This window comes from Barbus barbus, assembly GCF_936440315.1.
Source record: "Barbus barbus genome assembly, chromosome: 23".
NCBI lineage: Eukaryota > Metazoa > Chordata > Actinopteri > Cypriniformes > Cyprinidae > Barbus > Barbus barbus.
This window is the reverse complement of record NC_136751.1, coordinates 20,864,444-20,888,637: the sequence shown is the minus strand read 5'-3', so window position 1 is coordinate 20,888,637 and position 24,194 is coordinate 20,864,444. Positions and strand designations below refer to the sequence as shown.

Below are 24,194 nucleotides of genomic sequence, written 5' to 3'. Positions count from 1 at the left end.
TCAAAGAGTGTGGGGGAGGGGGGGGGACACTGCCAGTGATGAGAGGGTAACGGTCACATGGTCATGCATGTGGCCAACTGCAGTCAATTAAGCACCATTTAGCACATACCCTCATGTAGGATTATATGCAAGTCTTTACTTATTTGTCATCTCTTTGCTTCTTGTCTGTCTCTACTTGTTCTATCTCTTTTTCTTTTCTGCTTCTCTTTTCACGCCTCGTCTTGTCTCAGTCTCTGTCAACTAGTTTTTCTTTTCATCGTAACTGTTGTCTTCTCTTTTTGTCTTATTTCATTTTTTTGTTTTTATTTTAGTTTTTTCTTCTCTTTTTCATCTCATTAAATTTTTTCCCAGTTTTTTATTTATTTGTTTTTATGTATATTCATCTGATCTTCTTCTTCGTTTTCTTGTGTCTTCTTGTCTCTTTTTGTCTTATTTCCTTTCTTTTAGTTTGTTTTTATCTTGTTCTCTTCTCTTCTCTTCTCTTCTCTTCTCTTCTCTTCTCTTCTCTTCTCTTCTCTTCTCTTCTCTTCTCTTCTCTTCTCTTTTAGTCTTCCATTCTCTTCTTCACACTTGTTTTCTCACCTCTTTGTTTATCTTGTTCTCTCTTTTTTTAAGTTTTCTGTCTTCTCTTCTTTTGTTTCATGTTTTTTCGTCTGTTTTCCCTCATCTCTTTTCTCTTTTCTTTCGGCCTCATTTCTTTATTTTTAGTCTTTTCAGTTCCCTTCTTTTCGCTTTTCTCATCTTGTCTCATCTATTTCATTATTGTTTTCATGTTCTGTTTCATCCTGTCTCTATTCTCATAGTTTTCTCGTCTCTTCTCTCTTTTTCTCCCGTTCTCTCAATCTTATCCTCATTGCCACCACTCACCCCCTCTCTCTCCCACCATTCCTCTGCTCCATTTCTCTTCCTTGTCCTGCTAATTGAACTGAATTAACTATTAAATTCATTGTTCATCCTGGTGAGAGAGAAGAGCAGGCATGGACTCACTTTGAGAACACGGATCAGCTTATGGCTTCTGAAATGCATATAAGATCAAAATATACACGTTTACTGTACATATACACACTACATTATATAAATAAAGATCAGTTTCACTAGATCTGAGATAGAAGAGAGATATTGTGACACACTTTTTGCAGAAGCACACAATGGTTAATAAAGTTCAACGTGACCAAGACAGGAGGCTGCGATTCATGCAGGTGACCTGCTGAGCTGATGCTAAAGCTAATGAGAGCTGATCTCCCTGCTGTGATGCCTGGTGAGACTCATGACCCCTGGGCAGATCGAGCCCCTGTCAGACATTCCACTTTCAGTGGACCAGAGGCACCTCAGTAGAATAGACAAACAAGAGCCCACAGGCTTTGTCAAATCGTAATGGCCATTTTTGTAAACTATAAAGTATCACATAGAAACTGCTAGCTTTTTCTGTAGGCCAGTTGTCATGTTGAATGTTTTTGAGGTGAGAAGATCCGTGTGTGTGTTCAGGAGAGGAGAGGTCAGAGAATAAAGGGCAGGTTTATAGAAAGGCAGTGTAATCCGCTCTCGCTCTCCAGGGTAGGACCCTCCATGTACGTGTGCATTTAGTTAAACAGGTCCTGTGTGTGTGTGTGTCTCCTCACACTAAGTTTGAAAGTCACTTTGGACTGTTTGTCAGCTAACCTTTGGGAATCAGAAATCATTACTTGAGCTTGTCAACATTAAAGACTGGTGTTGGAGGCCATATTGTCCCCAGCACTGCAACACGCCATTCTCCAGATAATTTCGCATTGGTTTTTATTTGATTCATCTTTTTCTTCCCTCACCCATTCTTTATTACTCCTCTCCCAGTTCCAGGTCCTTCCATATTCACTGTACACTCCCTTTTGCTTCTCTATTCGTCCTTCCCTCATCCCTATGATCAAATCATTTGTTCTTTTGCCTTGTCCGTCCCTCTCTCTCTTTCTCCTTGCGGATTAGTTCTCCGTCTTTCTTTCACCTTTACCGAGTTGTTTGGCTACACCACGTTCTCTTCCCCCTTTCCTCCCTTACAGGTACGCAGTCCTCTTTTAAACTTTAACACTATTCCTGTGTGGCTCATGAATAAGTAAGCGTATGCCTTCTCCTCCAGGGACGCTCAATAATTCATAGTCTCCACACACAGCAAACTTAAGTTTACTGAAACAAAAAAAAATAAAAAATACACGAACGGAATTTAAAAACCCGAGGAAAGAGGAATGATTTATTGATAAATATCACAAGGTCTGGTGGGGATACTTTAGTCTGTGTCTGTCTCTCCCTCCATCTCCGGCTGTCATCCCCTGCTCTCCGATAAAGAGAGTTTGAGAGCTTTTCATTTGAGAACGCCCCCTCCCCCTTCCTCTTTCCTTAGTGCCGACACATTGTCTCAACTCCAAAAAAGTAATTATTTTTATTCTCCCTCTCCTACCCAAAGCGTGAAAGTTGGTAGTCATGGATTTTCTTTCTTTTTTTCTTTTTTTTTTAATTCCTCACTCAGGATTAGTTCTTAATCGAATCAGCTATTTTCACAGCCAATTCGCTGTACACTCTTGGGTAAAGCGTTTCGGCCAATCGTTTGACTGCTGTTTCCCTTCTGTCCTTTTCCCCCCAGTGTTTGTTCAGGCCAATAAGCTGCAGCAGCACATCTTTGCCGTCCACGGACAGGAGGACAAGATATACGACTGCTCCCAGTGTCCACAGAAGTTCTTCTTCCAAACTGAGCTCCAGGTGAGTAACGCAGAAGCACATGGCAGTGCAACAAAAGCAGGTGAACATTCATGACTCGTGAACATTCATGACTTAATGAATGTTCACTGGAATAAGTCCAAAATTCACTTTTACAAGACCTGCCAATGGTGGTTGAGGATATTTAATATGTGTTAACGGCTGTGAATTTTTATTTTTTTTAAATATTGCTCTCACAATTCAGTGTAAACACAGTTCCTAATACATTTATACAGGAGTTACTCTTTGCTTTACAAAGGCAATTTGTACTCTCATTTGGCACAAGAAGTGATAAGAAAAACATGAATCTAGAACAACCACTGTATGTAGGAAATCTGTTGGACCAGAATGATCAGAATGAAGTATTCCAGAAAGCCATGTAAGAACTTCCGATGTTCATATTTTCTGATCTTATTTTATGTGTCATATGTGCAATGAATATTCCTTGTAGTACCAAAGTGTGTGTCTGCTTTGTGATGTTTGGAATATAGTGGGATTCTGTAGTCGATCTCAGTTAGCCCTGATAGACACAGATGTGACACAGATCACAGCTAATAAGGGAATTAAAGGAGAAAACAAGGTGCATCCTCAAGCCAGTAACGATTAGACCCATTACTTTGCAAATCAATCACACCACCTGCTGTGACTGCTGGAACTCACATTCATCCACACACACACACACACACACATGCGCGTGCTTTGTCATGGCAGACAACTGGGAATGCTGTCCCGGGCCCACTCTCACTCACATTTGCAATGCATATACAAAAGCAGATTGCCATTCATACATTGTGTACTCTCTCTCTCACACACACAAACACATGCACACACACACACACAGACAGACACTAGTTCAGTGCTTCTCAGCTTGAAACTCTGGGTTTGGGGAGAAAAATAATGAATTCAAACTTTTTTGTAGTATTTTCTACCCCGTATAATATAATATAATAAATAATGTTGCATATTTTGGGGCTAATACCCTTCATAATATGAAATATTAACACATTTATTATTTTTATTTTAAAGGCATTTTGTTTACTTTTACTACATTTTCTTATTTTAAATGAACTCTTCTGGTACTGTGTTGGGTCACAGCCAGTGTAAAATCAAACAAAACCAGTTGCGAACCACTGCACCACTGAACAGTATGTGTGTATATATATATATGAAGGAATAATGTATGAAAGAATGTACACTAATCACAGTTCAGATGGCCTTGAGCAGTTAGAGATACTGTACAGAAAACTGTATGCCCTACAGGTTCACACTCAAGTTCACAGCACAATCTGATGTCTGACAGCTCATCAAAAGCCGTTTGCCTACTGTAACAATAACACAGTTTGTCCACTTGACATTATTTCTTTCCGGATGAATCTCTGTCTCTTTCTTTCTCTCGTTCCCTCTTCCATTCTCTTTCTTTTTGTCTTTGTATCTGTTTCTCTTTCTGTCTATTCTACTGTGATAGATATAGTCTCTCTCTCTTTTACTGAAGCCTTTATCTGAGTTCCCTGAGGGAGGCCCTGAACCCCTCCACTCAGAGACTGACACACTCACACACATATAGACTTTAGTGAGTAAGCACTGCCACACACGTTTACAAAGTGCTGCTACACTCTGTGCATTTTTTGCTATAACTTTCCTTTATGAGGCTGTGACACCCGAAGTACCCTTCCTTTTGACATGACTGTATACCTTGATGTGCGTTTTCACTGACAGCGATTTATTCCTGTTCAACTTTGTCGCACTGCCAATCTTTGCTGTTGCTATTACGAAGCTTCAAATCACCTCTTTTTAAAAAGAATTGACTTCTGGTCAGTTTGTCAATGCTAATCACTGTCAGTGTCAACACACTTTAAGAAATCTGTAATTTTTTGATGCATTTAAATACTCCTTATTGACGTTCTTTGGAATCACAGTGTAGTTTTGTTCTTTGCTGGGCAGGAGTTTTGTGTCTTCATTGCCCAACCAAAAGATGTTTTTGTATAGAAATACAGATATTCTAGTGGCTGTGGTTTGTTTTAAGCACCTCTGGATGTTCTTGACCCGTGGTAATGATTCCCAGCGGATGCAGACATGGCAGAGCAGTGAGACACATCTGCTGACTCAAGTTTAGCTGGAGATATCACAGAGCTGTGAGGTGAAAAATAGTATCAATTTAAGCACCAACTCAAATGCAGACATCTCAGCCAAGCCCAAGGGCCAGGCAGAATTTAAATCTCTCTCACACACACACATTCTTCCCACGCAGTTCCTTCTAAAGGACTAGAACTAAATGTACTGGTTAAAAAAGTTACTGCTAACTGGTTGATTCTCCTTTAGGGACATGTCTCTAGTGGTGCAACCTTACACTCCGATAGTATCAGCACTGGATTCAGGATTGTCGAAGGATTTTATGGCCATTTTTGGAGTTTTTCTTGGATTGGAGTATTGAGTACTGGAGTGGACCAAATATAATGGTTAAAGAATCATAATTTTGGTATGCTAAATTAACAAAATTGGGACCCTTATGAGCACTCTCTTTAGTTTGCAATAAGGTCAGTCATATTTACTGTTGCTGAGATATGCCAAAATCCTCTCACATCTGTTGGAATCTGTGGATAGAGATTGTTGTAGAAGTTTAGCAGTTTGTGCATGTTTCATGAAATCTGACCCAAACCTTACCCAAAGCTCGACAGTTTTCCATGTTCCATCAGAGTAGCAGACCTCTAGATGTGTGTTTGAATTTGACTCGCATTCAACATTTCCTAATCCCATTTCTCCCCATAAGTGACAAATAGTGCGGATATAAAATGCAAAATGTGTTCGCTAGGAACTTAACAATAATTTTAATTTACTGTTACTAGGTCAGTGCCAGTATATGAAGGCGTTTGTTTCTCTCTCGGTTTCTCTCTCTCTCTGTGTGCTGATTATGGGGCAGACAGATTGAGTAGGGGCAGGACTGTGAATAACTCATCCCACAGTGGCTGCCACGGGCCGCTGGGGTCAGCTGCATCCTGCCCTAGCCCAAGTTACATTCATCTTTGTGAGCTATGGGCCACCATCCCTGCAGCCCCCTCCAGTGCCCGCCTGTGTGTTTTGGTGGGTGGGTCTTTATAAGTAGCAGGGTGTGAGGTTAATAGCTTATTCAGGTCCATGACTTAATATTTTAGGGGCTTGGGGGTTGTGACCTAAATCTCCTGCATGGTTCAAACACCCCACCCCTCCACGTGAGCCTCCGGCCGCGGCGTGACAGTGATATAAGGCCGGCGGCGCTGGGCATATGGCCGGTCAGTCCATTTAGCAGCAGGGGGAGCGCTGGACCCTGTCGGTCACTGTCTGCCTCACCCTGAGGCCAGCCAACCGAGATACTCGCACCAGCCCATGGCTCAGCGGGTCCACCGCATCACTCCCATCCGCTCTGTCCCCCGCATCCACTCCGGGCCCACCTGAGCGGTGATGGAGGTGAGGAATAGAGCAGTCAGCCGCACGGACAGCTCCGTGCCGGGTTTTACCCCGCTCCTGCCCAGGTGAAATGAGACTTGAACGTGTGTGTATGTTGTTAACAAGACTGAATGGATGGACTGGCATGGCCTATGTGCCCTACCCAGCATGCCCTCCCAGTGCGGCCCCACTCTGAGTTAATCCTCGTCTTCCCATGAGCCTTCACAAGACACGTTACTGTATCATCCCCCTCTCCCTTATGGCAAACTTTGCTTCCATCCTTTATCTTGTCTCTAATTCTTTCTCTCGTTCGCACTCCCACCAACTCCCTCCCTTCCTCAAACTGTTTCCAACTCTCTCACTCTCTCTCTCTCATTCGCCTTTTTATGTCTCTCATTCTTTCTCCCTTTCCCATTTTCTTTTTTCTGGCTCCCAGAAGAGCCAGCCCCCATGCATATTTTAGCCCCTCTGTGTTGCCCCCACCCACCCCTCTCTCTCCGTCTCCCTCTTTCCTTTCTGCCTCTCCCTGGTGCCCCATAAATAGTGCAGATGTAAGCTGGTAAATAAGTGATGCTTCGCCCCGATCAGCGCAGCTAGACTTACTCTGCTGGATCCTCCACTCCTTTGTTAGAAACTTCAGAGACTTTTTGTGCGAGTGAGTGTGTGTGTGTAGATTTTCTTTCAGTTGTTATTTTGTTTCCCCAGGTGAACTCCCAACCGCCCACCCTTCGGCCCTTCCATAGGCACTGCTGTCACTCTCTGACAGCGCGCCTCATTTTTACACACTGCCGGTTCTGATTGAGCCCTCCAGGGGGCGCCGCATTCCCCCCCCATGCCCTGTATCCCTTCCCCGCTGGCATGTGTGTGCGCACGTGGGTATACGGTGTTTCCTTTAGCACTGGTTAATATTTAACCGTACTCAGCAGTTTGGATGGGTGAGTGAGTGTGTGTGTGTGAATAAAAGAAGGAAGGGGGTCTTTGCACTTGTTTGTTTGTTGATGCCTCCTTGTCTCCCCCCCCCCCTTGACATTGCAAAAGTGTTGAATATTTGAGGGCTGTGAGTTCTCATACAGCGCTGAGTGGAGTGATGTAAGGGGGCGGCGTTCATCAGGGCGTACACATGCACTCACTTTCTCTCACACTTTCCATTTTTCACAGAGGTGGAGGAAGAGCTTGTATGATTTCAAACTACAATTTGTATTTTGTGCTGCACATATTGGAGACGAGGTAGACAGTTTCTCCAAACTTTGCAAGCAAGAAATCTTTACTATTATTGGTAATATATAGGGTTATGAGATAATTCAAATCCTTAACGTATTTAAGGTTATGTATTTGGGGTCAGATGGATTTTTATGTTTATTTGTTTGTTGAAAAAAATTAATACTTTTATTCAACAAGGATGCATTATAAATTGATCAGAAGTAAAGATTTTTACTGTTACCAAAAATTTATATTTGAAATAAATGCTGTCCTATTGAACTTTCTATTTATCACTGAAAACAATGTATCACAATTTCCACAAAAAAGCAACTGTTTCCAACATTGATACTAATAAGAAATGTTTCTTGAGCACCAAATCAGCATAGTAGAATGATTTCTGAAGGCTCATGTGACACTGAAGGCTATAGTAATGTCTGCTAAAAAATTAAGCTTTGCCATCACAGTTATAAATTACAAAATATATTAAAATAGAACAAATTTATTTTGAATAGTAATATTTCATAATATTACTGTAATGCTGTATTTTGATCAAATAAATGCAAACTTGTTGAGCATAAGAGACTTCTTTCCAAGACCTTTAAAAAAATCTTGCAGACACCAAACTTTTGAGTAGTGTATTTAAAATGTAGGCAAAAAAAAATTCAATTATTATCATTTGTAAACCGATTGGACAAAAAATCCCATAGATTTAATAGAAAGCAGAGAACCAAAATATTATAGAGTATAATTTTTGGTTTGTGGCAGTTATCACCTAGAACACAGAACCACACAGCAGTACATTAAAAAAGCCACTAAGAACACCTTAGCAACAACACAGCAATGTGCTCAAAACACTCAGGTGAGTTTAAAATCACCTCAGACATTTTCTTCAGAAAACATCACATCCATCTTAAACTAGATTTAATATTAGCATATGAACATACACATTTTTACTCATATAAACCCACATTAAGCAAATCAAGGCGTTAACAAGTGTAGAAGCTCTAAAAACATCCATAGAATCTGTTCCATTATGAGTCATATTGGATTTATAATGTACGTGGAGAGTTTGTCTAGTGTGCTTTGAATCTGCTTTTGTGTGCTGTAGATATTGATATAGGTTTCTATTGTGATGCTCAGTTTTATTAGTGCCAGTGTGTGTGTGCATGTCCCAGCTGCCCTTGCGTCTGGAGTGGCAGTGTACGTTATTAGAATTGGGATCTGGGGGTCTCTCTTCAGAGCCCTAACCCCAACACACACACACATGCCTACAGCTCCTCAAATCCACCTTACTTGCTGCCGATTGGCTGGCTGGTTGAGGGGTTGTCAGGGGACTGCAGTATAGTGTCTCCAGCTAAAGCTATGAACCCTGTGTTTAGAACTGCTCCCTCTCGAAGACCACGACATCCCTGAGTCTGCAGCCAGGCGCTGATCCTTCTGACATGCTAGACCTCGGATATCTCTGATGGCTTTGGAGCCGTGATATGAGAATAGGGCGTATAGCGGGAACTTAGCCAAGAGTTGATAATGAACTAATGAAACCGTTCACTAATGTATTCGGTTATCTTAATAAGCTGGCGCACCAACCAGGAGCGGGTGATAAGTGTGTCGTCGTGTTACGGATTTACATTGCCACACGGTTTTCGATGAAAATTCTCCAGGCGGTGGGCATTGGAGTAAACTAGAATCGGAGGGGACATGTTTAAGTTGTTTACCTGTTTGCATTTGTTTTGTTGCTCTGCCCTTGCTGAGACGGAGATTCAAACAAAGCTCCGGCCTGGCGAATTCAAATCAAAAACACTCACCATGGGGTGGCACTAATCTTCAGAGTAAATCAACACATTCGCATTCATTTATTACAACGTGGGACACCGGTTTCGGGCCGCAAGCGTGCACGTGCGTGTTTATGTTGAGATAAAAATGAAGTAAATGCCTTTTTGCAAATTTTCCAGCGAACCCACCCACACTCCTGATTCTGTCACGAAATACCCCTGCTTGGAACAATCTATAAAGTGGAGGAAAGAAGGGAGGAGGACGTGGAGGGAGCGAGAACTTCAGCGGGATGGCACATAGGGAGATATGGTGTCTGCGCTAAATTAAATAATTTGGGGACTGGCATGAGAGGGAGAGAGGGAGGGGGTAAGGAAGAGCGAGGGGAAAAAAAAGAGATGTGTCCACTGGGATCACTATAAAGCCTTTTCTCATATCCGTCTCTCATGGTAGCCTGTTCCTTTAACGCACAGACAGAGCGAAGGATATGTTGAGACACAACATGAGAGAAAGCGAGCTGAAATGAAAATGTGAAGACAACAGAAGAAGGAGGGGGTGTGTACGGCACATGCCCCAGTCAGATATGACAGTTGAGCAGGGTTGTGCTGTGGCTCTACAGCTCCGCGCTGCGTGGTGTGTGTTGTTGTCTCGCGTGCGGGTTGCCAGCTCGGGACTGGAACTGTCGTGGCTGTGACAGTGACGTATGAGTCTAAGCGCTGTCGGTGAGATGACTCTCGCTGCTCGACACTCTCAACGCTCAACGCACACGCGCGCGCATGCACACTGAGCACAGCTGTGATCTGGAGGGTTTGGGAACTGTGGATACTTCACTCTGTTTGCCTCGCTCATTAACATAGCATAACAGATGAGAAGACTTTATCTTAAAGGAATAGTTCACCCAGAAAGGAAGATGCTGTCATTATTTACTCCCTCATGCCGTTCCAAACCTGTATGGCTTTATTTTTTTGTGGAACACTGAAGAAGATATTTTGAAAAATGTCTCAATGAAATTAATGTCAATTAATGTTGTGTTGACTTTCATTATATGGATAAAATTAGTTAAAAAATTCTTTAAATATCTTATTTTGTGTTCCACAGAAGAAAGTCATTCAGGTTATGACATGATGTTAAATAATGATAGAATTTGTTGTTTTTATTTCTTCATTCATATATTTAAATTCACTTATTTACATTTTTCAAAATCCTGTAATTTTGTTTTTGTGTTCGGAACAACGTGGGTGAATAAATCATGACAAAATTTTGAACTTTGTCTTTAAGGCCAAAACAAACCAATTTTATTTCTTTATTAATTTATTTCAATTCATGTATTTCTATTTTTCAAAGTTTTGTAACGGTTTATATTAGATTTAAATTAGTTTAAATTAGATTAATTCAATTCCAGATTTTCAATATGGTCTTAGACTTTTTGTCTGTATTGTCGAAAGTCTTAAAGGTACAGCAGCAAACAGTTTGTTTAATTCTAACTAGACAAGTCACTGTAAAATGCTATATACTGCTTTTTAATTTATATTAATCATTATGTATGGATGAGGAGAGACTGCTTGTGGAAGTTTAGAGTATTAAATATGATCAAATATTAAATGTCAAATGCCATACGTTTCACAAGGAAAAACGCGTGTGTGTGAGTGAGTGAGTAAACAGAGAACTGTTCTGATTGGCTGTTTTGTGTTTCACATCAGACCCTATTTTTATGTTTGTTGTCAACACACATATGTAACATCTGAGTAGGACAGTGTCTTATAGAACAAAATTGCTAGTGTTTTGATTTCAAGAAAGCTTCACTAACATTACAAGTGGACAAAAAAATGCTACAGAAGTGTAAAATATGGCCTTTAAAAAGTTGTCTCCTCTCTCATACTCTCCGTCTGCTTTTTTCTCTCTCAACACACAGACACTGGTAGGGGTCTCTCTCAACCTGACACTTTGGTTCAGCAGCTGGAGTCTGACAGCACACTCTATAAATCACACAGCTCTGACAGCACACCTCACACACTCTCCTATTCTCTTTTCCTCCTCGCTCTCACGCTTGCTCTCTGCCTGCTAGGCTCACATATTGTTATGACAACAAAGTGTTGATGTTGACTGGCTGTAGATAACACACACTAGCCCTCTCTCTCTCTCTCTCTCTCTCTCTCTCTCTCTCTCTCTCTCTCTCTCTCTCTCTCTCTCTCTCTCTCGCTGCACGCCGCATCGTTCACCGCGTAATGCGTTTTCTCTCTGTCGTAGTTTAGGGCTGCTTTGGAGTCAAAACCTCTTCCCTGAGGGGAAGCAGGGAGGGTTTTAGTGAGGCTATGACATGGAAAGAGACTGTGTGCATCTCTGAGTGGCAGAACACAGCTAGCATAGCGTAGCCTAGTGTTAGCCTAGCGCAGTGCTATCGCCCATGACACGGCTCTACTGAGGCCACCAAGCTCATCTAACATTCGAACCTCCACACTCCACAGATCTCACGAACGCACAACTGTGTGTGCATGTCCATAAGGGCTTGTGCATGCATGCGTGTGTTGTTTTTGTATGTAGTCTGTCTTTATGTCTGCGTATTGTTGTTTGATGCCTGCAGAATGTGTGAAATTTTATATTAGACTGCTTACAAAAAAAGGACGGCATTTACTATGGCTCAAAATACCATAGTAGACGTAATTAAACTGAGGAAGCTTAGTGTTAATTTTACTTGCATCAGTTTATCCAACATGAATGAAATCGTAAAAAAAAGGTCTTTTATGCTGCATTTAATTGATTAAAAACTGTAGAAACTGTAATATTGTGAAACATAACAGTTTAAAATAACTGTTTTCTAGTTGAATATATTTTCAAATGTCATTTATTTCAGTCATTCCTTCAGAAATCATTTTAATATGCTGTTAATTTGGTGCTCTGTTATTATCAATGCTTTAACAGTTGTTTTCAGGATTACTGTAATTTTTTATCAATTTAATGCATCATTGCTGAATAAAAGTATTAATATCTTCAACAACGAAAAAGGAAACTTTCTGCCCGTAAACTTTTAAATGGTAGTGTATATATATTACCACAAATTATGGTTGTAATGATTTTTTTTTTTTTACTGGTATAAGGGTCCGTCTGTATTTTTTTACCGGTATAAGGGTCCGTCTGTATTTTTTTACCGGTATAAGGGTCCGTCTGTATTTTTTTACCGGTATAAGGGTCCGTCTGTATTTTTTTACCGGTATAAGGATCCGTCTGTATTCAATTCAATTCAAGTTTATTTGTATAGCGCTTTTTACGATACAAATCGTTGCAAAGCAGCTCTACAGGAAATTAAGTTTCCACAATATATTTATAAATTGCAGAACCTTAATATGTTTAACTTATGGCAAAATTTGGTAATTTTTATGCCAATTCAGCTTTGGCATCCTCTGAGGTCCTCTGAGGGGTTGGCATTATCTTTTCTCAGGTGTTCGGTCATCTCAGATCATTTAAGGGTTGGATCCGGACTGAAGCTTCTGTCATTCCTAGTTACCACGGGATGTTAATCCTGTGACAGAAACAGAGAAACAAATAGAGACATAATTAGCGTAGCTGCTGTTCCATCTAAGCAAAAATGATTTGTTCGACCCAAGCTAAAGAATAATAATAATGTACATTTGATCAGATATAACTGCAGTACAAGATTATAAGATGCATTATGTGAATACTTGGCTAAAGAGATGTGTCTTTAATCTAGATTTAAACAGAGAGAGTGTGCCTGAGCCCCGAACGTTATCAGGAAGGCTATTCCAGAGTTTGGGAGCCAAATGTGAAGAAGCTCTACCTCCTTTAGTGGACTTTGCTATCCTAGGTACTACCAGAAGTCCAGAGTTTTGCGACCTTAGGGAGCGGGTTGGATTGTAGCGTGGTAAAAGATATTTTGTAAATGATACGGAACTGAATAGGTAGCCAGTGCAGAGACTGTAAAATTGGGGTAATATGATCATATTTTCTTGATCTGGTAAGAACTCTAGCCGCTGCATTTTGGACTATCTGTAGCTTGTTTATTGAAGATGCAGGACAACCACCTAACAGTGCATTACAATAGTCCAGTCTAGAGGTCATGAATGCATGAACTAGCTTTTCTGCATCAGAAACAGGCAGCATGTTTCGAAGCTTGGCAATGTTTCTAAGAGGGAAGAATGCTGTTTTTGTAACATGGGAAATATGATTTTCAAAGGACAAGTTGCTGTCTAAGATTTTTGACTTTAGAGGACGTAACAGTGCATCCGTCTAGTTGCAAATTGTAATCCAAGAGATTCTGTGTAGTGTTTTTTGGTCCAATAAGTAATATCGCTGTCTTATCTGAATTTAATAGGAGGAAATTATTGGTCATCCAATCTTTTACATTTTTTACACAATCTATTAGCTTAGATAGTTTAGAAGTTTCATCTGGTCTTGTTGAGATATATAGTTGAGTATCATCAGCATAACAATGAAAACTAATCCCATATTTTCTAATAATGTTATCAAGAGGCAACATGTATATTGAAAATAGCAGAGGACCTAGGACAGATCCTTGTGGTACTCCATACTTTACTGGTGATAATTGTGATGACTCCATTTAAATGAACAAAGTGGTAGCGATCGGACATGTAGGATCTAAACCATCCTAAAGCCTGCCCTTGAATACCAATATAGTTTTGTAATCGATCTATGAGTATATCATGGTCTATAATGTCGAACGCAGCACTAAGATCAAGTAATACGAGCAATGAGATGCAGCCTTGATCTGAAGCAAGAAGTAAGTCATTTGTAATTTTAACAAGTGCAGTTTCTGTACTGTGGTGAGGCCTGAAACCTGACTGAAATTCTTCATAGAGATTATTTTTTGCAAGAAGGAGCACAATTGAGCAGACACAACTTTTTCTAAAATTTTAGACATAAACGAAAGATTTGAAATGGGTCTGTAATTTGCCAGTTCATTAGAATCTAGTTGTGGTTTCTTAATAAGAGGCTTAATAACCGCCAGCTTGAATGGTTTTGGGACGTGACCTAAAGATAACGATGAGTTAATAATATTGAGAAGCGGTTCTTCTGCTACAGGTAACAACTCTTTCAGTAGTTTAGTGGGTACAGAATCTAATAAACATGTTGCCAGTATGCCGCTATTTGATGCCTGCAGAATATGTCAAATGTTATATTAAAAGACAGCCGACAGCGTATGTTGACTTTTAGAGCCAGCTCTACTCTGTTGCTGAAGATTACATCATCGAGTTGCTTATGTACATCATTGCTGTATAATTAATCCCCTGTACATTTAGTATTTATTTGGCAACCTGGTGCTTGACAGAGATGTACCGATGTCAGATATACAGTATGTATGAGTGTAAACAGAGCATGTGTGATGGTGAGGTATATGACCGCGTGTGTGTGTGTGTGTGATGAATGTGAGGAGGCCGCCCTGGAGCACAGACGTCAAAGGAGGTCAGTCATAGTGGAATCACTCCCTCCGCTCTTTTCAGAGAGAACAAAACGGCCATACAGATTTTGACTGATATCACCTGGATTTTTCTCTCCAGGTAGCTAAAGGCATAAAGAAAGTTTATGAATCCATATGAACCACATCTGAAAGTGTGAACAGGTGTGTTTATGCCACTATTATTACGTGCACACTTTTAGGTACACATATATCTTGTAACGGTTGTTTGCATGTGGTGGCGTATAATACAAACATAGTTTGTATATTAAAATGAATCACTGTGTGTTTTATATAATATTAGCTTTACATACTGTAAATATCTTTTTATCTATCTTTATTTATTTATTTATTTTTGGTTTGTGTCCATCAAGTAAAGAAAATAAAAGAATAATAAAATAAATGTATTTTTAATATTTTTTCTAAATTTAGTATTTATTCGGAATAGTACACCTTGGCTTAGTGAGAGGTAATTTCTAGGTCATCTATCTTATTTATATCTATATTTATGTTTACATTTCATTCAGATTCACACATACGCCTCCAGTCCTGGTCAGGCCAGAAAGGGGGGGAGCATTTGGACAGTGACGTGGGTGTAGCTCACTTCTGTACAGCAGGACATAGTTGCAGGGAAGGTGCTAAATTCAGGGACAGGCACTATCTGGATGGAGAATGGTGTGAGTAGGTGGAAAGAGGGGAGGGATGAGGGAATCCAGGGGCAGGGCAGGGGGGCATTTATTTGTAGCACACTCCCAAGTGAGTTTCCTGTCTCTGTGAGGTGAGAGCTGGGAGCATATGAAGCTTTAAGACAGCCCATCTGCTAGTCTCCGGCCATTGGAAGACTGTCAAGCGGGTCTAAAAATAAGCTACTCTAAAGTGCACCAGGCGGCAAAGGTGATTTTTCATTTTGTGTTAAAAACGGAGCAGAGAGGGACAGACTAGCGTCCTAACAGCAAAGCCCCCACCTCTCTCTCTTTCTCTCGTACTCATTCACGCTCTCTCTTTTTGACAAATTTACTCTCTCTTTCTCTGTCTTTCTCATTCATGATCCCTCTCTCTTTCTTTCTAAACCCCCTTCTCTTCTCTATCAGCTTCAGTATTTCCTCTCCCTGTCTATGTTTAGCCATACAGACAGCAGACAGACTCGGCAGAGAGCACTTTTATAAACCCAATAGCACAGAGACACACTGTCTGTTCATTTGTGTGTGTGAGTGAGCATCTAGATACAGTAATACAGTGTGTAGTGCAGAGTGGCTCTTTCTCCTCTTCTTCAGTCTCTCTCTATTATAATGTATTGATATATTATTTATATACAAAGTAATCGCAGGTATATTGTCTAATTTAGTATTATTTGCATTTTTTTGCACTGATAAGCGACATATATATACATATATATCTATATGGACTTACACATATATATATATATATATATATATATATATATATATATATATATTATAACATTATACAGTATAACATTTATAAAGTAAAATAATGTATTAATATATACAGTGAAAGTGTATTATAATAAAATTAATTTAAATAATAACATAGAATTTCCAAATTTATTAATACAAATGTATAAATAATATATATAGGTTTAAAAAAATTGTTATGTTTGTTTTATACAATTTATGTCATTTATTTAATTTTAAAATATTTTCTAGTAGTATGTTTAAAATAAAGACATTTTTGTGATCTGAATATATTACATAACTTTTGTTCCAAAACATATAGCAGTAGATGTATGTGATTTGTGTGATTTCGCTGGGGAGCTGCCGTTTTGCACTGTTCTGAGGTCAACTCATAGACGTCAGTACTTCCAAAGAATCCTGTTACGAAAAACAGTTTACTGACAGAATGGCCACCCTCTCCAGCAACACACTTTTCTCTCTCTCGCTCTGTTCGCTCTTGCAGAACGAGCCAACACATTAGAGTTTCACTGACACTGCACCGTCCCCAGGGGGCACCACGGAGCCGGGAGCCAGGGGCCCTGCGGCACACACGCTCGCACACACGAACAGCCCTGATTTAAAGTGACATGACAGCCACTCGGTCCGGCTGTATGTGCATGCTCTGTGTGTGAAAAGAGGTTGTGTAGGGAAACGTAGATTTGATTTTCCTTTATCTTTATCTCCCCACTGCTTCCCCCTTCTCTCTCCCCCTCCTCCTCCTCCCCCTCGGTGAGTGCAGCAGTCTCGCAGTCACTGCATCAGTAATGTGACTGGGCCATATTTCCCAGGAGTGCACAGCTCCGCAGGATTTAGCCTCTCTTTTATAACCAGTTTAGGAAAACAATGACAGCGTAGATATTGACTGAGCTCGCAGGGGCTGTTCTGCCCACCGCACCGCCTCCCCCTGCTCCGTTGCCAAGCCAAGGGAGGGAAGGGTAAGGAGGCTGTTCTGCACATTACTCCATGCCCTCCTCGCGTTGCAGCGATCAGGAGTGCGAATAAAACTACAATGAGTGCCTAAAACTGCACTTGAAATCGAGAGGAAGTTGTCACATTTCTGTTGCAACCATGGCGCATGAACCGTGAGCGTTTTTGCAAACTCTTCAAGTTCTCATGCAACTGATTCGACGAATGCATCCATGATGTGCATGTTGTGGTGCGTTCAGTCGCAGCTCATCCATGACTGTTTAAACAGCTTTCCTCTGTGTTCTCCACTTCTCTCATTCGAACTTTCCCCCTTCAAAAATATATCAATTACAGCTGCATTGCACTGATGTCATATTGCGAGTCATTATCAGATTCAGAGACACACACCATTCTGGCGATCGATCGCCTGCGGCTTAATCAATAGCGCTGCCCCCGACGACGCGCTCGGATGAAGAGAACAAACTGCGACCGGCCTGAAAATGTGTTTGTTCCAACACACTGATTAACTAATTTAAACAAGTGTTGCTGGTTTGATCGCCCACACATCAGCTGCCATCTTTCAAGAGAGATATCGGAGCGATGGAAATAGATGTGTTGGGGTGTGTGTGTTCTGTGGGCAGCTGAAGTGCGACAGTGTGTTGCGTTTATAAGGGTGTGTATGATTAGACCGAGCAAATGTATGATACTACAGTGGCTCGTATATGCCAGAGATCATGAAATAAGCCGACAGTGTGTGTTGATTGTGGCTAGTGGCTGTGTGTGTGTGTGTGTGTGTGTGTGTGTGTGTGTGTTTGTTAATGTGAGGTAGTACATAGGCATGTGTGCGCTGGGGAGTCTAAGCACATGTCTTGTGTTTTAGTGAAGGATCTATGTGTGTGTATGAAGGAGGTTGTGTACTGTATGTTAGGTCGGGCTCCCCGCACCCCTCCAGTCCTACTGTGCAGTTTCCATCAGGCCACTGCAGTGCTGGTGTAACCCTAGACCCCAGGGAACAACACTGCCTCTCTGTCCCTCCACCTCCAAATCAATACAGCTCCACACAGCCCTGACAACCTGGGGGAGACCATACACACACACAATCACACAATCCCTCTTTCTCTGTCACAAATGTGGACACTTTATTTCAAACTTGCTCTTACTTAAACATTATTTGAAAGCAAAACCAAGAATGCAACAGTATTTTCTCTCTGGTAAAGATTTTGAATATATACACAATTATATATTGTGATTATTATTCTCTCGGGTAAAGATTTTGAATATATACTCAATACACACACACACACACACACACACACAAACAAACACACAGAGTAAGTGTATATATTGCAGGTTACAAGCTGTAGTGTACATTGTGTACTATAAAATATATAATTTTATCATCTTTTATTGTATAAAAAAATTTAATATAACTTTAGAATTTAGGTTTTTGGTACAAAAAATAAGATTTTAATTAAAATAAAATTACAAATTGTATGTATATATATATATATATATATATGTTTTTGTTTATTTTAGTATATATTTTAAGTGAAAATTTTTACATAAATGTATGTTATGGAAATATATAAATTATAGAAATAAATAATCATAAAATGATCATATCATTAATACAATTATTGAATATATAATTACAATTATATATTTTTATTTGATTATTTTATTTATTCTATTCCTATATTCATTTTTTTATATAGGAAAGCATACACTCTTAAAAATAAAGGTGCTTTACGATGCCATAGAAGAACCTTTTTGTCTAAATGGTTCCATAAAGAACCTTTAATATCTGAAGAACCTTTCTGTTTCACAAAAGTTTCTTTGTGGTGAAAGAAGGTTCTTCATATTATTAAAAAGGTAAGAAAGGACCATCTTTAAAAATCCTTTGACTGAATTTTTTTTTTTTTTTTTTGGTGGAACCAAAAATTGCTCTTCTATGGCATCGCTGTGAAGAACCTTTTAAGCACCTTTATTTTTAAGAGTGTAGTGTAGACAGGAAAGTGCGGGTGAGCGATGGTAATGGTTTCAGGACCATGTTAGAGTCAAACCTGGGCTCTGACACTGTATTGTGTGTTTTAACTGGAATGCAGTATTGACCAATCAGAAATGAGAAAAAAAAATTGGTCCGTTTAACAACACGTAGTAATTTATTCTTAATTTAAGACGTCAAAAACAAGTCACGAAGGCTTGATCAATGCCAGTACTGAATGAATTGAGATTAAATGACATGAGATTATTACTACTATTATTAGTGTTTTTGTTGTCATGATCATCAGCGTAAATGAAAAGATAGGCGACCCAGATGTTAATTTGGTTTCACATTGAGTCGTAGTATCAGGTATATAATGACAATGGCTGAGTTGCATTTGGCTCTGCAGCAGGTGAAGATTGAGTTTGGAGGGGAATTGGCTTTGTGGGGAATAACTGATAATTGATTGAGCAGCAGCATATTCTTGGGGACTCAGCTAAGGCAGGTTTGGGTAAATTGGGTCGTTAGTTGCTCTTGACATGTGCACATGTGACAGTGCGGCAGGTACACCGTATTGACTCGTTGCTCATTGTCATGTGAGTCCCAGGATTATTTTCAGTTACGTTTCACCATGCCGTCGCGTTTTCCCATTCCGTTTTGTTGTAATTTCGATATGTGAAACAGGTGCTTGATGATGAGGACAAATGATTTGCAATATGTTTGGGTTTTGTCCGATGTGCACCTCCATCTCGTTCTCCTCTCCGGCGGCGCTCAGAGCGAGACATAGACAAGGCTGGCCTCTGCTGGAAGGGGGGCGGCAGCGCAGGCAAGTGAAGGCAAAAGGAGAAGTGCTTTGCTCTCATAATGGGGTCAGTGGCTCCCAGAGAGATGCGTCTCCTCGCTCAAGAGCCCTCCTCGTGCGCGTCTCCTCTCTGTTCCACGCAGGAGGGGCGGGAAAAGAGAGAGAGAGAGAGAGGCCGGGATGGAAAGAGAGGATGACGTGAGACGCGCATCCCCTGACAGGCTGCCATTAATTCGGTCCTGGGTTTTAAGACCCAGTGGTTTGGTCTTCCTCGGATGGAACTGCCCATCCCCTTTTGCCAGCAATCATTTGCTAAATATGTGCACTAAGATAAGAGGACGAAGAATAAGAATAAGTATTTATCAACGAAAAACCATGTTTAATCCTTCAGATTTGTCTCCCCCTTTCCGTTTTTTTTTTATATCGGGGCATAAAAACACAGCCTATCTCTCTCGGAGAGATTAATCTGGGAAAGGAGCTTTGAGAGGGAAAGTGGGATGATTGCCGGCTCTTCTCTGGGAATTGGGTTTATGGTCCAGGGAAAAGCATGCAGAAAAGCAGAGCTGCCGAGAGACCGCAGTAACACAATAACCATTTAGCCTGTGCATATCTGCTCCTGTTTAACCCCTCTCGCAATGGCTGATTGATCTATTTGTGTGATCCTAGTTTTAGGCCATTTTTTAGGCCATTATGGCTTCCTTTGTGCACAATGGTGCGTACAGTGTATGATGATTTTTTTTAAGTTGTAAATAAAACAAAGATTTCACTCTTAAAAATAAAAAGTTCTTTACTGGCATTGATGGTTCCATGAACAACCTTAAACATCTGTGGAACCTTTTAATTGCACAAAAGGTTCTTTAGATCATCAAAATATAAATGGTTCTTTTATGAACTGCTCACTGAAAGGTTCTTTGGGGAACCAAAATGGTTCTTCTACAGCATTGATGAGAAAACACCAATTTGGAACCTTTATAGAGTGTTTTGCACTACGTTTTACAAGAAAATACTGTTTCAATCTTTCTACTTCAAAACTTCATGTTTAATTCAGTGTGTTACTTGCCATTTCTTTGTCATGAATTGTAAAATTCACTAGCAACTTCTGAGTGAAAATTGTCTCAACAGTTTCCTGTTTGTTTTTAAAGTGTGCATTCTTAAAAATAAAGTGTTATTGGAATCTATGGTTCTATGAGGAAACTTTAACATCCATGGAACCTGGACAAAAGGATTCTTTGGATTATTAAAATGTTCCTTATACTAAAAAAATATATATTTTAAGAACTGTTCATTAAGGTTCTTTGGGGAACCAGAAATGGTTCTTCTATGGCATTGCTGCTGCAAGCATCCTTTTGGAACCTTTGTTTTTTAAGAGTGTAATTTGACACAAGATTGTTTTCTCTCATTTTCTTCTACACTTCAGTGCAGAAAAATGTGATATGTTATCATAAATGTATGTTCTGTTCTCAGGAGTCCATAGAACGAGAGCCTCGTAAGGCATTGTGCTGATTTAAAAGATTCATAAACATGTATCCAATACTCCAGAATAAACAAATCAGTGTTTTTGCATTAGAAACAGAGAACTCTAAATCAAACGGAGGACGAATGTTGTGTTTCTCTGCCCGGTGCGGAAGTGCAGCGCGTGTGCGCGTGGGTGGATGAATGGGATTGCAAGTGCACATGTGCCCAATATTTAATGGGAGGGTGTGGAGAAGAAAGAAAATGTGAAGAAAGGAAGGTGTTCGCTCGTGGCTGCAGAGCTCGAACTCCTCTGTCAAAGTGGGGCTGCTAGCCTTGAGATGGACGGACAGGCTTGGTGGGTAAATGGAAAGAGAGATGGATAGAAGGAGAGAGCGAAGGAGACGGGTGGAGGTGTGGGCACGTAGCTTATTATTTCTCTCCTCATGTGTTCTCTTCTGTTCCCCTGCAGAACCACACACTGAGCCAGCACGCACAGTGAGACCGGGCCCCGCAGGACTCCCGGTTCAGCCTAGAACCCCGACCCAGGCCCGGTGGGGGAGGAACATTTCAACATCACAGCCAATCAAAGTGTCATTTGCTACTCACATGTAAAACTCTAACGATTCCGCCACCAGGCGCAGCTATTATGAACGGTGGGGAATGAATATTAATGGGATATGCTATTAAAAAAGAAAAAGAGAAGAAAAAAAAAAAAGAGATGGAGAGAAAAAGGTATTCTACGTGCAGTATTTTTTATCGTCCCTTCTTCCTGATTGTGTGTTCCTAATTTTCTCCCCGTTTTCTTTTTGCTTTTTCTTGATTTTTTTTGGGGGGACAAAAGATGAAAAAAAAACAAAATGGAAGGAAAAGACACTCTCTGCCTGATTTTAATCTCTAGAAATACATATCTTGTCCTCTGTTGCTTCATGTATCAAACTTCATACGTGCCAATTTTGTTCTTTTCAATGCATATATTCTCAGCCCTTTTTATTTGTTGATTTATTTGTACCATTTATTTCTTGCAGTAAATAGGTACTTGTGCTGTGCTGTGATTGCTTGCCAGTCGTAATATTTTTCCTTTCTATTATTATTATTATTATTATTGTTATACATTTTCTTTTTTCTAATTACAGTAAAAAGACAAAAAAACATATAAAGAAAAAAATAAAAAACATAATGGTTTTGATTGGATTTTCCAGTACATGGGCCTTATGGATGTTGTAAAAATGAATATCATTGATTTCAGTGCAACTGGATGATGTCTGCTTTTTAAATGTGAATTAACCAGATTGCAATAAACTAGTACAGTTGAAAATAAACAAATAAATAAATCATGAATAAAGGGAATCCGTGCATCTGAAGTGAGTGTTCTTTCAAAGCGCAGATAAAGCGTATTGAAGAGGCTGAACTCCTTAGAGTGGCTCTGTTCCCCGGATGCTGTGTGAGCGCTATAGTCTTCTTGTCATGCTTTCTATTTAACAATAAATATCTGGGAGCCACAGTAATGCTGCTCATAAAACATACAGATAAAAAAAAATCTATAATGACGATGAAAACTCGTGGACGGGTGTGAACGTGTTTAACACAGGCTTAGTTAATTTTTACATTCAGAGATATCATTAAGTAATAGTAATATAAATATTTGCAGTGGATATTGTTATACATGTTAACGTGGTAACAACTTAATGAATTTTATACAAATTCAAGTCTATGATTCATCTGCAGGAGTGAAGAACAGTGAGTCGATATCGCATCACAAACCATGATTCATGCTGCTTTCATAGTGTTTAATTCAATGCAAGAGGCTCTGAATAAAAGACTTGAATCTTTGCCAATTTTATATGGTGATTATAGCACTGCTTGCAAAATATGACGATCTGAAAATCATGGGAAAGTGGCAAATGTCATTGGTATACTTCAAATTTATTCAGGTTTTATACATCAGGTTTTAAAGGAAAAGATTTTATCTTGTATAATGGAAAAAAAATCATAATGCAGAACTATGTATCATTCAAATTTCCCTGAATATTTAGCATTATGATTGCTGTAAATAAGGAAAAACCCAACACTGATCATCAGATGATTTAATGCCTGTGACTCGCTGAATAAGGGCAGAAACATCTATTTAAAGTAGTGTTTCTTTTACCAGTGCAGTTTCTGCTTTAATTGCATCCATGTGTTTAAGCAGCTGGTTTGGCCGCTGAGTCTCATAACTTGAGCTGGACAGAAGGTCGGTGCTGTTCCCAGAAATCAGCCATCGGAACGCATCGATACACTACGGGCCCCAGGGGGCCTCTGAACCTGTCCGCTTGGGAAACAGGGTTCAGCACACCATCTGAGTAATTCCTAAATACTTGAAAACTAGAATGTGATTTTATGAATCATCCACAAATACCCAATAGTACTGAAAGATGCCCTTAATAGGCTACTGGTGTTTCAGTTGTTCAAGTATTTCACTGTACTGCACTTGTTTATAAAATCTGCGCTGTATTATGAGCATGTGCTTTTTAAGGGTAAATGGAGATTTCCAAATGAGGCAAAGTTCGAAACTACATTTGTATTTTGCGGTAGAATTATTTAAAATATTTGAGGATATGCTTAAATTAGCCAATCATTTAACCAATCTATCTGGCTGTATAGGTTTTGCCAATCTTTGCAGCCTCAGAGGGTTTTACAGACCCCCCACACAGACACTCCGCATCCCAAGGACTCTCAATATGACGAGACTTTAGAATTACTTTCATTAAAATTAAATTCACCAACATTACCACATTATACAATGCTTAACAGATCATTAGCTAGCAAGTTAAAAAATAAATCAATCTTCTCAATTACATACATGCAATTACAATTGCATGTGTGTGCTGTATACAATTATTATTATTTGACATACCGTTATAAATTATATATTTTTTCTGTTTGTTTTGTTGATCAGCCTAATATATTACATTCATTATTATACATCCGACAAAACAAATAGAAAATATATACTATTCATATAGTGATAAAATTTATATTATATTGTGACCGTTTGTGACTGTGTGACTGTGAGCG

The 24,194-nt window shown here is 39.7% G+C and overlaps 1 protein-coding gene across 2 annotated transcripts in view; it reads left to right on the top strand.

Annotated features, from left to right (window-relative positions):
* LOC306843246 (zinc finger protein 423-like) overlaps positions 1 to 22,492 on the top strand; it is a 158,141-nt gene extending 135,649 nt beyond the window's left edge. For both annotated transcript variants that reach the window (XM_079374610.1, XM_079374609.1), the window contains 2 exons: positions 2,609 to 2,724; positions 21,610 to 22,492. In XM_079374610.1, coding sequence (XP_079230736.1) covers positions 2,609 to 2,724; positions 21,610 to 21,639 — 146 coding nt within the window. In that variant the 3' untranslated portion in view covers positions 21,640 to 22,492. The remainder of the gene's footprint in view (positions 1 to 2,608; positions 2,725 to 21,609) is intronic.
* The last annotated feature ends 1,702 nt before the right edge of the window (positions 22,493 to 24,194 follow it).